This window comes from Hyla sarda, chromosome 10 (assembly GCF_029499605.1).
Source record: "Hyla sarda isolate aHylSar1 chromosome 10, aHylSar1.hap1, whole genome shotgun sequence".
NCBI classification, from domain to species: domain Eukaryota; kingdom Metazoa; phylum Chordata; class Amphibia; order Anura; family Hylidae; genus Hyla; species Hyla sarda.
In genome coordinates this window covers 102,592,515-102,609,557 of record NC_079198.1, presented here as the reverse complement: position 1 = coordinate 102,609,557, position 17,043 = coordinate 102,592,515, and the positions used below count along the sequence as shown (strand labels likewise).

The 17,043-nt window shown below is 43.8% G+C and overlaps 1 protein-coding gene across 1 annotated transcript in view; it reads left to right on the top strand.

Moving 5' to 3' along the window:
* PRKCZ (protein kinase C zeta) overlaps nucleotides 1-17,043 on the top strand; it is a 283,121-nt gene that overhangs the window by 50,167 nt on the left and 215,911 nt on the right. Inside the window, exon 3 of the mRNA XM_056543983.1 lies at nucleotides 4,013-4,134. Coding sequence (XP_056399958.1) covers nucleotides 4,013-4,134 — 122 coding nt within the window. The remainder of the gene's footprint in view (nucleotides 1-4,012; nucleotides 4,135-17,043) is intronic.

Genomic DNA, 17,043 nt, shown 5'->3' with positions numbered 1-17,043 from the left:
AGGGGTACTCCGGTGCTTACACATCTTATCCCCTATACTTTGGATAGGGGATAAGATGCCTGATCGCGGGAGTCCTGCAGCTGGGGGCGCCCAGGATCATGCACACGGCACTCCAATTGTAATCAGTCCCCGGAGCGTGTTCGCTCTGGGTCTGATTACGGTCGACCGCAGGGCCAACGGCATGTGACGTCACGCCCCAGCCCCCGTGTGACGTCACGCTCCGCCCCTCAATGCAAGCCTAGCTATCACGCCCCCTCCCGTAGGCTTGCATTGAGGGGAGGAGCGTGATGTCACACGGGGCGGGGGCGTGACGTCACACGCTGCTGGCCCTGCGGTCGACCGTAATCAGACCCGGAGCGAACACGCTCCGGGGACGGATTACAAACGGGGTGCCGCGTGCATGATCCCGGGCATCCCTAGCTGCGGGACTCCCGCGATCAGGCATCTTATCCACTATCCTTTGGATAGGGGATAAGATGTGTAAGCACCAGAGTACCCCTTTAAAGCGCTGAGGGACATCTTTGTTAATCTGTTGGATGGCTAAAATTTTAAAGTCTGAGAAAGCCTTCGTAATGCGTGGAAGCGTGACGTGACACGCTATGTACCTGTTATTTCAGCGTCACATTGCTGCAGTGTTTTATTAATCCGATTTCTTAAACACTGTCGTGTGGCCTACATCTTTCAGGCCGCATGTACATTGCAGGAGGTATATGATGTACTGAGATTCACAAGACATATGATTTAATAGAAAAAGTTTCTTTGACTTCCGAATGAAATTCGTTGGCCATGTGTGATAGGTTGGAGCAGCATTTACAGCGCATATGGTTGCACTTTATAGCAGCCTTTTTATGGAGGAAATTAGAGAAGGGAAATGTTTTGAGATTGCTTGGAGCAAGTATATTTTTAAGAGAACGTGTTCGTCGAAATTTTATTTGTGGATTTGGGGGGGGGAAGTTTTTTTTTTTTTTTTTTTAAAGGGTCGTTCAGGAGGATATTCCAATATTTACCAAGTATAGATGTAATATGCTTATTGTTGTTGGAATAGGTAGTAATAAAATTACAGCTTCGTTTGCCTTGTGATCTATCAGTTTTCTTGGAGGTCTTAGAGAGACACTCAGATTGTGTCAATTTGTTAGCTCTGGTTCTAGCAGAGGTTACTATTTGTTTAGGATATTTTTAAGCTTGAAATCTGCTAGTGAGTAGTTTACTCTGTTGTACGTAATCTGTTTTTTAAGGTGCAATTACGGCAAATTCGTTTTGAACTGGCCATATGGTAAGTTGAGAAGCCATTTTTTGCAGCGACAGCTCCTAAAATGTAAATAGCTGTTGCTATCCACCTTTTTTAAAAAAAAAATGTCTTAGTGTTCAGTTGGTTATCTTCAGTGTGAAATACACAGACATCTAAAAATTCTGCGTTATTGGTGTAAAATTTGTGTAAAAGTAATACCCCATTCGTTTTTGTTAAGAAAATGTAAAAATTCTAAAAGGTCACAGGGTGAACCTTCCCATATAATAAAAATATTGTCAATATAGCGATATGTGAAGAGGTGCGTGCGGCACTGTGGTTATGCTGGATCAGTGAAACTGGGTGCTGCTGGGAATAGCATTGGTGAAGTAATAGTGGTGCTCTGATTGCAAAGTAATCCAAGTAGTACAGTTGATAGAGAATCAAAGGAAAATCGGCACTCACCGGGACTTCAAATCTTCATGCTTTTATTGTATATACAAAATACTCACATAGGAAGGGAGACAAACAGTGGGGGGAATTTGGGCAACAAAGCTTCGTTTCGTACAAGTAATATACTTCCTCCGGCCAAGTAATGTACTTACCACTCTGTTGTACATAAATATGGTTTAAAATGTAAAATAACTGTGGGTTAAAATTAAATTCCTCTTAGAACAAAGTTTTTTTTTTTTTTTCGGTGGGTATAGTCTTATTGTTCAAATAGAATGAAATGGCGTTCAAACCTAATTGGTGATCAATAATTGTGCACAATGAGGATATATCCATTGTTACAGATGAAAAGTTTCTCGCATTTCAATTACAAGATAGAGGAGATAAAATCTGGCATAGCATTGATCAGTGCTGGTACAGCATTGATCAGTGCTGGCAATCGGTGTAATGCATGTTATAGTCTCCTATGGGGGCTATAACATTTAAAAAATAGAGGATTTAACCCCTTCCCTAATAAGTTTGTATCGCCCCCTTTTCCCAACTGTGTAAATAAAAATGAATATAAACATATATATTGCTGCATGCGTTTAAAGTCTGAACTATAAAAATATATTGTTAAATGGGCACTGTCATGAGATAAAAAAAATTGATATGTTGTAGTACTTAAGTACTACAACATATCTCTAATATAGTTTAATAAAAAAAAGTGATTTTAAACCAGTTTAAAATCACTTTTAAATTCGGCCACTAGGGGTCGCCCTCCTAGTGGCCGAATGCATTCGGCAGTGACGTCACTACAGAATTTCGTCTCATTTGAGCCTGGCAAATGAGTCGAAATTCCAGTCACTGCAGTGCTCGCTCCCGCCTGTCAATCAAACAGGTGAGAGCGAGCACAGTGAAATCCAGGGCTGCGCATTGGCTCCCTGGATTCTCACACTGGCCGCCTCCCTGCTGCATATTCTCCCTGCAGCAGGGAGGCACATGGCTCTTACCTCTGCTTACAGCCACGGCTCCAGTGGGGATACGCCGCCTCCTCACTGCTCCTTGCAGCTGTGTCCTGTCATTGCCGGGGGGAGCGTGTTATATGGAGCAACAAGCGTGTACCCGGCTTCCTGTCATGCTCCTACACTCTGGTAACTCTCTCTATGGTTCTGGAGGACTTTCAATCCTCCAGAAACATAGAGACAGTTTCCAGAGTGTACAGGCATGACAGGAAGCCGGGCATACACTTGTTGCTTGCTACGGACCCCCGCTCATGGTCCGGCACAGGTGAGGGGGAGGGGGGGGGGCGATATTGGTCGGGGGCTGGGTGTCTTCCAACACAGGGTGCCTCCAGTTGTTTCCCCACTACAACTCCCAGCATGCCCTGACAGCAAATAGATGTCAGGGCATGCTGGGAGTTGTAGTGGTGAAACAGCTGGAGGCACCCTGTCAGGAGAACTAAGGGCGGAAGTCGGCCCCCAGCAGGCATCAGTGACGTGGTGCCTGCTGGGGAAGTCTGCCTGGTAGTGAGCACACTACCAGGCAGACAAAATGCCATTTTTAAGATAATAAAAAAAATAAAATAAAGGCAGGGAGGGGGTTAGGGATAGATGGGCAATAGGCTGGGACAGAAAAAAAAAAAAAGAGGATGGTGGGAGCTACCCTTTAATTAAACCGCACGGTCAATGGTGTACATGGGGGGGGGGGGGGGGGAGTTCAAAATAGGGTCTTTTTGGTAACTTTTTATACAATAATAAAAAGCAATCAAAAAGTCAGATCAAAACAAAAACGGTACTCATAAAAACTAAAGACCACGGCGCAAAAAATGAGCCCACATACCGCCCCCTATGTGGAAAAATAAAAAAGGGGTCAGAAGAGGACATTTTTAAACGTATTAATTTTCGTGCATGTACCGTAGTTAGGATTTTTTTTCCCCAGAAGTAAAAAAAAATCAAGCCTATATAAGTAGGATATCATTTTAATCATATGGGCCTACAGAATAAAGAGTCATTTTTACCGAAAAATGCACTGCGTAGAAAAAGAAGCCCCCAAAAGTTACAAAATGGCCCCTTTCAACTTACCACATCACCATTAATACTGGATGAAGAAAAATCTTATATATATATATATTTTTTTATTTCAACACATTTTAAAATCAGAATGTTGTGTGACATTTGTGGTGCTTGGTTTGCTATAAATATGTGTGGAGCGTTTGATTAGATACGTTCCTGTAGAATGTTATGATGATATCACTAGAAGAATATAAGACTCCCTGTGCTGTAAATGTCAGTGCTCTGAATCTTCTTTCCAACATCGGTTTGTCTTATCTATCTGTCTGTTGTGTGTTTTCTGCAGAGATATTCTGATCACCCGCCTGGGAGCTTCAATGAATTATGATGAATTGTGTGATGAAGTGAGGGAGATGTGCAGACTACGCCAGGAGCAGCCCATCACATTGAAGTGGATTGATGATGAAGGTATTTGGGTGGACATCTCGTTCTCTGTGAAAGAAGTACTGTTCCCACACGACTCCTGCTTTTACCAAGATGAATATAGACATCCTGCCACCTCCCAAACGCTCCCATCTCATGCTGGAAAACTTAACTTTTAGCACAGCTTAAGGGTGCATTCCCACAGGGCGTATACGCAGCGTATTTGACGCTGCGCAAATTTTACGGCAGCAGCGGGAAATACGCTGCGTATCCCTTGCTCACTATACACACAGGGCTCTTCGGCGGCAACCCTATGTGTGTAGTGAGTTTTGGAGGCGGGGCCATGTGCCGGAGTGTCTGTTATGGGGTAGGAATTTGTTATGGTGCATACGCAAAATTTTATTTGTGCACAATCGTTGCAATTTGTTTGTGTAGAGAACAGTTTGTGACAACATTTTTGAAAATTTCCACACAGGTTTTACCCACCTCGTCAAATTGCTTATTCTAGCTACATCCTGCCTAGTTTGCGGCAGCTAGAGGGGATCAGGAAAGCCAAAAGCATGTGAAGCAATTTGCATAAATTCCATGCTTCCATGCAAATGTGGCTGGAAAAAGCTATTTGATGAGACAACCCCGTTTTAACTTATTGGCCCTGATTTACTAAAAGCAAAGTGTAGGTTTCTGTGTGTGTTTTGCTTTATTTTTTTTTTTATTATTTTTTTTATTTTTTTTTACAACTGCCCTGAACTGTGGGGTTTTCCAGAGCTCAAATCCACCACATTTTCTGTGGAAACCTCAGTAAATATTTTGGGATTTTTCGAAAATGTCGGAGGCACGCCCCCTTTTCGGTGACTGGCTGCCACGCCCCTTTTTCAATTTTTCTCTGTAAAATGGAGAGTTGGTTGTGTTTTTTATTTTTTTTATTTTTTGACGCAGACAGAAATTCTGGTGCACAACCTGACAAGAGGTTGGGTTCACAATAGTAAATTGGGGCCATTTTGTCATAATTCCTTATTTACATTTGCTTTGACTTTCGCAACAGTAGACTTTTTTTATATATTTTTTAAATCTAATATTAACAATTCTAACTTGTCCCATTCTCTCTCTTCAGCCTGGTCCACTCTTTGAAACTTGCTTAGATCGAATCGATTTAGCCGATAATGAATTTGTACTATACATTTTTTGGATTCTCTTTTAATTCACAAAACTATGTTCATCCACGTGGCATTTTCTTTTTAATCTGTTTGAGTACACTAGTCAAATATCATCTGCATTATTTTGTCTGTTGATCTGAAAGATAATTGCTCAATGTAGATGCACTCCAGGCTGTATATGTAAATACATGGCTCTCTGTGTGGTCCTGGTACTCAGTGTAGATGTACTGCTGGTTGTATATTTAAATGCATGCCTTATATACATTGCTATCTGGTCATGGTGCCTCTGCCTCTGGGGGGAAAGGAAACTCCACACAGATGACTTCCCTGATGCTAAATGTCCATCAGAACAATTTTCCATCCTCTAGTTTTTTTCATAGAGGGGATTTTAAATGTGTTGGTCAACAGGTCATTAGATGGTAAAATGTGTATGAATAGGGTTGGTCTAAATGAACTACAATACCAGACACATCATATTCTTCAGTAGAGGTAGAGCACTCCATAGCAGTTAAAACATGTAACGTTTATTCTGCAAAAATAAAATCTATATGATAACCACATCAATGTAATTCCATAACACAGCAGTTACAGGTGAAAGTGTATAGCTTTCTGGCTAAAGACCTTAGGAAACCAAATCGGATTTTATATAAGGCAGGAGTAAATCATACGTCACATTGATAAAAATCAAGCCTATTATGAAGATTTTAAATATAGGTACACCCTGTTCCAAATTATTATGCAAATTCTATTTTAAGTGTCACAAATATTACATATTTAGTTTTTCAGTTTAACTAATGGATGGCATTATGTCTCGGGGCTCTTTTGATCACTGAAAACCAGCTGACACCTGTGATAATTAGATTGTCAGGTGAGCCCAATTTAAAGGGGTACTTAGACATCTCATCCCCTATCCAAAGGATAGGTGATAAGATGCCTGATCGCAGGAGTCCCGCCGCTGGGGACCCCCGGGATCTTGCACGCTGCACCCCGTTTGTAATCGTTCCCCGGAGCGTGTTCGCGCCGGGACTGATTACCGCCGACTACAACTACAGGGCGGGCGGCGTGTGACGTCACATCCCCGCCCCCATGTGATGTCACTCTCCGCCCCTCAATGCAAGCCTACGGGAGGGGGTGTGATAGCGGTCACGTCCCCTCCCGTAGGCTTGCATTAAGGGGTGGAGTGTGACATCACACAGGGGCGTGACGTCACACGCCGCCCGCCCTGTAGTCCCCGGTAATCAGTCCCGGAGTGAACACGCTCCGGGGACTGATTACAAACTGAGACAGAGCCAGACGATGCGTTTGTAATGCGAAACACGTGTTGCTCCACTACCTGCGAGAAGAGATGTAACCCCCGTTCACAGAAATAAAGAGCACGCTTTCTCATAGGATTGGTGAGTGCGATCTTATTCATTTCTCTTTTTGGATGACACTGATTACAAACTGGGTGCCGCGTGCAAGATCACGGGGGTCCTTAGCAGCGGGACTCCCTCGATCAGGCATCTTATCCCCTATCCTTTGGATAGGGAATAAGATGTCTAAGCACCGGAGTACCCCTTTAAGGAAAAAAACTACTGAAGTTGGGTGTTCCATCTTTTTTAAGCAGAGCACCGTTTTCAAGCAATATGGGGAAGAAAAAGGATGCCTAAAACCTGCCTAAAAGAGGGAAATACTTCAATGCCTTAAACTAGGTATGAAAACATTAGATATTTCATGAAAACGTAAGCGTGATCATTGCAATATTAAGAGATTTGTGGCTGATACAGAGCACAGACAGGTTTGTGCAGATAAAGGTACAGTGAGGATAATTTCTGCCAGATCCATGCATCGGATCAAGAGAACAGCTGCTAGAATTCCATTACATAGCAGCAAACAGATATTTGAAGTTGCTGGTACCTCTGGAGTCCCACGACATCAAGGTGTAGTCCTCTCAGAGTCTTGCAACTGTACATAAACCTTCTATTCGGCCTCCACTAATCAATGCCCACAAGCAGAAACAGTTGCATTGGGCAGAACTAATTTTCAAACAGTCCTGTTCACTGAGTAGTGTGCAACTCTGGATGGTCCAGATGGTTGGTGGACTGACATCCTATTCCAACAAGGCTGCAATGTCAGCAAGGTGGTGGTGGAGTCATGTTTTGGGCCGGAATCATGGGAAGAGAGCTGGTCGGCCTCTTTAGGGTCCTCGAAAGTGTAAAGATGATCTCTGCAAAGTATGTGGAGTTTCTGACCGACCACTTTCTTCTCTGTTACAGAAGGAAGAACTATGCTTTCCATAATTAAAACATCTTCATGCATGAAAATGCACCATCTCATGCTTAAAAGCATAAGTCTGCATCAATGGCTGCTATGGAGTTAAAAGGAGAGAAAGTCATGTTGAGGTCTCCATCCTCCCCTGACCTCAATCCTATTGGGAACCTTTGGAGCATCCTCAAGCAAAAGATCTAAGAGGGTGGGAGGCAGTTTACATCCAAACAGCAGCTCTGGGTGGCTATTCTGACATCTTGCAAACAAATTTAAGCAGAAACTGTCCAAAAACTCACAGGTTCAATGGATGCTAGACTTGTGAAGCTGCTATCTCATAAGGGGTCCTATGTTAAAATGTAACGTGACCTGTTAAAATGTTTAAAAAGTAAAAATGTCGTTAAAAGTTTGATTGAAATAGCTTTTGATTTCAGTAAATATGCTGCAAACGCAAATGACAATTTTCAGTTCTTTACAACCTATAAAGTGATTTAAAACTTACTTGGCCAGATTTATCAAACTGTGTGAGGAAAAAATTCAGTGATTTTCCTACAAGAACCAATCACAGTTCAGCTTTCACTTTACCACAGCCTGTTAGCTGAGCTGTGATTGGTTGCTGGGGGAAAATCTCTCCCCTTTTTTTCTCACACAGTTTGATCAGTCTGGGCCACTGTGCATAATAATTTGGAAAAGGGCATTGAAAGTTTGTTTAAAAAAAAATACTGTTATCATTGAGGTTTGTTCAATTAAAATTTGAATTTTACTCTTAATATTTGACATGAGAATTATGCGACTGTTTACTTCAATCATCTAGGTAAATGAGAAAAATATCACTTGCATAATAATTTGGAACAGGGTGTAATGTGTAACATCTGAAACACTCATGAGTAGTTTATTTTTTGTCACCTTGCCTTATCAGGTTAGCTACTCTATCCATTCCGGTTATAATTAGAGCAGATGTATTCCTATTACATTTGATAGCAAAAGAGAAAGTCCAGCTCTCCCCCTTTCCACTCACTGTGTCACGGACCAGTGCGGACCTCACCACTTGCAATAGCCAAAAAAGAGACTGATGTCTTGCGCGGTAGCTCTATTGTGGGTGCGATCTTTATTTCAAACAGTAATTCACATGGACAGACAGTGATGCGTTTCTATCAGTGATCTTAATCATTTTGATACCATCAGTACGGTTAAGATAGCTGAGTCTGTCCATGTAAATTACTGTTTAACCCCTTAAGGACTCAGCCCTTTTTTAAAATTCTGACCACTGTCGCTTTATGCATTAATAACTCTGGGATGCTTTTACCAATTATTCTGATTCCGAGATTTTTTTTTTACCCTGATCTATTCTACTTTAATATAGTGGTATATTTTCGCTGTTACTTGCATCCTTTCTTGGTGAAAAGTCCCAAAATGTAATTAACATTTAGAAAATTTTGCATTTTTCTAAGTTTGAAACTCTCTGCTTGTAAGGAAAATGGATATTCCAAATAAATTTTAAATTGATTCACATATACAATATGTCTACTTTATGTTGACTTTAGAGGGCTTCAAAGAATAGCAGCAATTTTCAAAATTTTCACAAAAATTTCTAAATCTGAATTTTTCAGGGACCAGTGAAGTTTGAAGTCGATTTGAGGGGCCTTTCTGTGAGAAATACCCCATAGATGGCCCCTTTATAGAAACAAAACCCCTCAAAGTATTCAAAATGACATTCAGAAGTTTAACTCTTTAGGTGTTTCACAAGAATCATAATCTCCATTTTTTACACTAACATGTTCTTGTAGCCCCATTTTTTTTTTTCATTTTTTTTTTAAGTGGTATAAGGAGAAAAAGCCCCCCACAATTTGTAGCTGAATTTCTCTTGAGTATGGAAATACCTCATATGTTGACATAAATTGCTCTGCAGGCTCACAACATCTCAAGAGAGAAAAAGCAACTGTGGGATTATTGAAAACAAATTTGGCTGTCATGGGTTTTTGGGGGCCATGTTGCATTTAGGAAGCCCCCATGGTGCCAAAACAGCAAAATAACCCCCACATGGCATACTATTTTGGAAACTACACCCCTCAAGGAACGTAAAAAGAGGTATGGTGAACCTTAACACCTCACAGATGTTTGACGACTTTCCAAATGGAAAATTAGATTTTTAACCCTAAAATGGTGTTACCCCAAATTTTTCTTTTTCGCAAGGGGTTATAAGAGAAAATGGACCCCAAAATTTGAAGCACAATTTCTGCCGATTAAGAAAACGCCCCATATGTGGACTTCAACAATGTTCAGGACCCATGTCGTACCGGTACGTCATGGGACCCTGGTTGTTAAGGACTTATGACATACATGTACGTCCGTGGGATTTTTCGTCTCCGCCGCAAATATCGATCAGCAGGCACCCCGCGCAAATGCCCATGGGGGGGGTTCATCAGCGATTTGCGCAATTCCGGGTCATACGGGGTCTATGGTGACCCGGAAAATAAGGGGGATCGGGTCGTCCGAGACACCCACGATCCCCCTGAAGGGATAGGAGTGAGGTGGCAAGGGTGCCACCCCTCCTATCCCTGCTATTGGTCGTATAGAAGCGTTAGAGATGAGCGAACTTACAGTAAATTCGATTCGTCACGAACTTCTCGGCTCGGCAGTTGATGACTTTTCCTGCATAAATTAGTTCAGCTTGCAGGTGCTCCGATGGGCTGGAAAAGGTGGATACAGTCCTAGGAGACTCTTTCCTAGGAATGTATCCACCTTTTCCAGCCCACCGGAGCACCTGCAAGCTGAACTAATTTATGCAGGAAAAGTCATCAACTGCCGAGCCGAGAAGTTCGTGACGAATCGAATTTACTGTATGTTCGCTCATCTCTAAGAAGAGTCGACCAAGAGCATTTTGGGGGTAACTTTCGGTTTCCCCTTTCTGCCCACCCACAATAGGCGGGGCAGAACTGAGAAACTGGGGACCTGCTCTGTAGGTCAACTTTCCCATTGGAGGCGACAATCGACGGTTGAGATCGGCGGCAGCAGAGGACGGTGATGCGGCTCCCTGGATCCTACGGAAGCCGGTGAGTTGCCTAGCAACATCTGGAGGGCTACAGTTTGAGACCACTATACAGTGGTCTCTAAACTATAGCCCTCCAGATGTTACAAAACTACAACTCCTGGCATGCTCACACAGCTGTTGGCTGTCTGGGCATGCTGGGATTTATAGTTTTGCAACATCTGGAGGGCCACAGTTTGGATATCACTGTGCAGTCTCTAAACTGTAGCTCTCCAGATGTTGCAAAGCTGCAAATCCCTGCATGCCCAAACAGCAAACAGCTGTCTCGGCATGCTGGGAGTTTTAGTTGCGTACCTCCAGCTGTTGCATACTACAGTTTTGAAACAGCTGGAGGCTTGCCCCCCATGTGAATGTACAGGGTACATTCACACGGGCGAGTTTACAGTAAGTTTCCTGCTTGAAGTTTGAGCTGCAGAAAATTTTTCGCCGCAGCGCAAACTCCTAGCGGGGAAACTCACTGTAAACCTCCGCCTGTGTGAATATACCCTAAAAACACTACACTAACACATAATAAAGGGTAAAACACTACATATACACCCCCTTACAGTCTTTCCCCCCCCCAAATAAAAATGAAAAACGTATTGTATGGCAGTGTTTCCAAAACGGAGCCTCCAGCTGTTGCAAAACAACAACTCCCAGCATTTCCGGACAGCCACTGACTGTCCAGGCATGCTGGGAGTTTAGCAACAGCTGGAGGCACCCTGTTAGGGCTATTCTACGCCAATGATTCCCAATGTCCACCCCTATGCAATCCCTAATTTAGTCCTCAACTGCGCATGGCGCTATCTCATTTCAGAGCTCTGTCGTATTTCAAGGAACCAGTTTAGGGCCACATGTGGGGTATTTCTGTACTCGGGAGAAATGGCACTGCAACATTTTGGGGGCTTTTTCTCCTTTTAACCTTTATGAAATCGAAAAGTTGGGGGCTACACCAGCCTGTTAGTGCAAACATTTTTATTTTTTTTACACTAACAGGCTGGTGTTGCCCCATACTTTTTTTCACAAGCGGTAAAAGGGGAAAAAAGACCCCCAAAATTTGTAGCACAAATTTGTATGGAAATACCTCATATGTGGGCATAAAATGCTCTGCGGGCGCACAACAAGGCTCAGGAGTGAGAGCGCACCATGTACATTTGAGGCCTAAATTGGTGATTTGCACAGGGGTGGGCGATTTTATAGTGGCTCTGACATAAACGCAAAAAAAAAATACCCACATGTGACCCCATTTTGGAAACTACACCCCTGACGGAATGTAACAAGGGGTATAGTGAGCCTTAACACCCCCCAGGTGTTTGACAAATTTTCGTTAAACTTGGGAAAATGAAGAACATTTTTTTTTTACTAAAATGCTGGTGTTACCCTCCTTTTTTCATTTTCACAAGGGAAAATAGAAAAAAAGCCCCCCTAAAATTTGTAACCCCGTTTCTTCTGAGTAAGAACATACCCCATATGTGGATGTAAAGTGCTCTGCGGGTGAACTACAATGCTCAGAAGGAGCGCTAATGGGCTTTTGAAGAGAAAATGTGTCCGGAATTGAAGGCCACGTGTGTTTACAAAGCCGCCATAGTGCCAGAACAATGGACCCCCCCCCCACTTGTGACCCCATTTTGGAAACTACACCCCCTCATGTAATGTAATAAGGGGTACAGTGAGCATTTACACCCCACAGGTGTCTGACAGATTTTTGGAACAGTGGTCCGTGAAAATGAAAAATTTTATTTTTAATTTGCACAGCCCACTGTTCCAAAGATCTGTCAAACGTCAGTGGGGTGTAAATACTCACTGCACCCCTCATTTAATTCTGTGAGTGGTGTAGTTTCCAAAATGGGGGTCACATGTGGGAGGTCCAGTGTTCTGGCACCACGGGGGGCTTTGTAAACGCACATGGCCCCTGACTTCCATTCCAAACAAATTCTTTCCAAAAGCTCAATGGCGCTCCTCCTCTTCTGAGCATTGTAGTTTGCCAGCAGAGCACTTGACGTCCACATATAGGGTATTTCCATACTCAGAAGAAATGGGGTTACAAATTTTGGGGGTCATTTTCTCCTATTACCCCTTGTAAAAATGTAAAATTTGGGGGAAAAATTGCATTTTAGTGAGAATATTTTTTTCACTAACACATCCAACTTTAACTAAAAGTTGTAAAACACCTGTGAGGTGTTAAGGCTCACCGTACCCCTTGTTACGTTCCTTGAGGGGTGTCGTTTCCATAATAGTGTGCGATGTGTTTTTTTTTGCTGTCCTGGCACCATAGGGGCTTCCTAAACGGGACATGCCCCCCAAAAAGCATTTAATTAAAATTCACTCTCCAAAATCCCATTGTTGCTCCTTCCCTTCTGAGCCCTCTACTGCGCCCACCGAACACTTGACATACACACATGAGGTATTTCCTTACTCGAGAGAAATTGGGTTACAAATTTTGGGGGACTTTTTCAATTACCCCTTGCAAAAATTCAAAAACTAGGTCTACAAGAACATGCGAGTGTAAAAAATGAAGATTTTGAATTTTCTCCTTCACTTTGCTGCTATTCCTGTGAAACACCTAAAGGGTTAACACACTTAATGAATGTCGTTTTGAATACTTTGAGGGGTGCAGTTTTTATAATGGGGTAATTTGTGGGGTATTTCTAATATGAAGGCCCTTCAAATCCACTTCAAAACTGGTCCTTGAAAAATTCCGATTTAGAAAATTTTGTGAAAAATTGGATAACTGCTGCTGAACTTTGAAGCCCTCTGATGGCTTGAAAAAAAGTAAAAACATGTCAACTTCATGATGCCAACATAAAGTAGACATATTGTATATCTGAATCAATATGTTATTTGGTATTTCTATTTTCCTTACAAGCAGAGATCTTCAAAGTTAAAAAATGCTAAATTTAAAAAAAAATTCATCAAATTTTGGAATTTTTCACCAAGAAATGATGCAAGTATTGACAAAAAATTACAACTAACATAAAGTAGAATATGTCATGAAAAAACGATCTTAGAATCAGAATGAAAGGTAAGAGCATCCCAGAGTTAATAATGCTTAGTGACAGTGGTCAGATGTGCAGAAAATGGCCGGGTCCTACACTGAAAATTGACTGGGTCCTTAAGGGGTTAAGTGTTCTGCTGGCGCACTACAGGTCTCAGAACAGGAGGAGTGCCATTGGACTTTTGGAGACACAATTTTTATGAAATTGAAGTCAGTGACCATGCATGTGCATTTACAGACCTCCCATAGTGCCAGAACATCAGAAACCCCCCCACATGTGACCCCATTTTGGAAACTACACCCCTAATAGAAGTTAATAAGGGGTGCAGTGAGCATTTACACCCCACTGGCGCTTGACAGGTCTTTGGAACAGTCGGCTGTGCAAATGAAAAATTTAATTTTTTATTTTTTTATTTTATATTTTTTTCCATTTTCATGGACCACTGTTCAAATAATCTGTCAGACACCAGTGGGGTGTAAATGCTCACTGCACCCCTTATTACATTACTCGAGGGGTGTAGCTTCTAAAATGGGGTCACACTATGGGGGGGGGGTCCACTGTTCTGGCACCACGGGGGGGTTTTGTAAACACACATGGCCTTCAATTCCAGACACGCTCTCTCTCCAAAAGCCCAATAGCGCTCCTTCTCTTCTGAGCATTGTAGTGCGCCCGCAAAGCACTTTACATCCACATATGGGGCATTTCCATACTCAGGAGAAATGGGGTTACAAATTTTGGGGGGCTTTTCCTATTACCCCTTGTGAAAATAAAAAAATTGGAATAACCTCAGCATTTTAGAGAAAAAAATTAAAAAATAATAATTTTCACGTGCAACTTTAACAAAAATTCTTCAAACACCTGTGGGGTGTTAAGGCTCACTATACCCCTTGTTACATTCCGTTAGGGGTGTAGTTTCCAAAATGGGGTCACATGTGGTTATTTTTTTTGCGTTTGTCAGAACTGCTTTAACAATCGCCCACCCCTGTGCAAATCGCCTCAAATGTACATGGCGCTCTCACTCCTGAGTCTTGTTGTGCGCCCACAGAGCATTTTACGACCAAATGTGGGGTATTTCCGTATTCAGAAGAAATTGTGTTTACAAATTTTGGGGGTCTTTTTTTTTCCTTTTACGGTTCAGCGGTTCTGACTTATTTTGAAAATGGGGCAACACCAGCATGTTGGTGTGATAAAATAAAATTTTATTACACCAACATGCTGGTGTAGACACCAACTTTACCTTTTCATAAGGGGTAAAAGGAGGAAAAAGCCCCCCCCCAAAAAAAAAAATTTGTTATGAGGTATCTCCGTACTCGGGAGAAATTGCCTATGTGCCACTAAACTGTAGCCTTGAAATACGACAGGGCTCTGAAGTGAGAGAGCGCCAATCGCTTTTGGGGCCTAAATTAGGGATTTGCATAGTGACTGACCCGGATGCAAGAATTACACTTGCCTCCGATGCCAAAATTACCCTACAGCAGTGTTTCCCAAACGGGGGGCCTCCAACTGTTGCAAAACTCCCAGCATGCCTGGACAGTCAATGGCTGTCAATCAGTACTGGGAGTTGTTGCTTTGCAACAGCTGTAGGCTCCGTTTTAGAAACAGTGCTGTACCAGACGTTTCTCATTTTTATTGGGGGGGAACTGTGTAGTGGTATGTGTTTGAGCTGTAGCGGAAAATTTACTGCATCTCAAACTTGCAGCGAGAAACTCGCTGTAAACCCGACCGTGTGATTGTACCCTGTACATTCACATGGTGAGGACGGCAAACCTCCAGCTATTGCAAAACTACAACTCCCAGCATGCCCTTTGGCTGTCCGTCCATGCTTAGGGTTGCAGTTATGCAACAGCTGGAACCACACTGGTTACAAAACACTGAGTTAGGTAACAAACTCTGTGTTGGGCAACCAGTGTGCCTTCAGCTGTTCCAAAAACTCCCACCCCCAGCATGCACGGACAGCTGAAGGGCATGCTGGGACTTGTCGTTATGCAACAGCTGGAGGCATACTACTACAACTTCCAGCATGCCCTTTGGCTGTCCATGCATGCTGGGGGTTGTAGTTATGCAACAGCTGAAGGCACACTGGTTGCAAAACACTTTGAGTACTTAAAGGGGTTCTACGGTGCTTAAACATCTTATCCCTTATCCAAAGCAGGGTGCTGCGTTCATGATCCCGGGGGTCCCCAGCGGCGGGACTCCCGCGATCAGGCATCTTATACTTTAAAGGGGTACTCCGGTGCTTAGACATCTTATCCCGTATCCAAAGGATAGGGCATAAGATGCCTGATCGCGGGATTCCCGCCGTGATCTTGCACGCGGCACCCCGTTTATAATCAGTCCCCGGAGCGTATTCCCTCCGGGTCTAATTACCGGCGACCACAGGGCCGACCGCGTGTGACGTCACGCCTCCGCCCCCCGTGTGACGTCACGCTCCGCCCCTCAATGCAAGCCTATCTGAGGGGGTGTGATAGCTGTCACGCCCCCTCCCATAGGCTTGCACTGAGGGGCGGAGCGTGACGTCACACGGGGGCGGAGGCATGACGTCACATGCCGTCGGCCCTGTGGTCACCGGTAATCGGACCCGGAGCGAACACGCTCCGGGGACTGATTATAAACTGGGTGCCGCGTGCAAGATCACGGGGGTCCCCAGCGGCGGGACTCCCGCGATCAGGCATCTTATCCCCTATCCTTTTGGATAGGGGATAAGATGTCTAAGCACCGGAGTACCCCTTTAACTCAGTGTTTCCCAACCAGTGTGCCTCCAGCTGTTGCAAAACTACAGCTCCCAGCATGCCCAGACAGCCAAAGGGCATGTTGGGAGTTGTAGTTCTGCAGCAACTGGAGGATAACAGTTGGAGACCACTGTGTAGTGATGTCCAAACTTTAGCCCTCCAGATGTTGCAAATCTACAACTCCAGGCATGCTGGGAGTTTTAGTTCGGCAACATCGGGAGAGCCACATGTTGACGAACTACAACTCCCAGTATGCTGAGACTGTCCAGGCATGCTGGGAGTTGGTTTTGCAACATCTGTAGTGCTTCAGCTTGGGCACCACTGTATAGTGGTCTCCAAACTGTGGCCCTCCAGATGTTGCAAAACTAAAAACCCCAGCATGCCCAGACAGCCTTTGGCTGTCTGGGTATGCTGGGAGTTGTAGTTTGGCAACTCCTAGAAGGCAGCAGTGAAGGTCACTTATCACAGATCTTTACTGCTGCCTTCGCCGCTGCCTCCTCACTGCCGGCGATACCGCCACGGTCGCCTGTTCCACCACCTCCTCGTGGACTCCGGTAACCGCCACCATCTCCACCTCCCCCCTACTCTGCCCGACATCCATGGGCGGGCAGAGCGGGGATTTCAACTGTAACCCCCCACCCCCAACTGCCATTGATTTGGTTAGTCCTAGCCGATGAATGGCAGGGGATAGTAGGAGGTGACATCGCTGCCACCTCGCTCCTATCCTTCAGGATGATCGGGGATGTCTCTGACATCTCCGATCATCCCTATTTTCCGGGCTATAAGGTCATCAGAGACCCGAT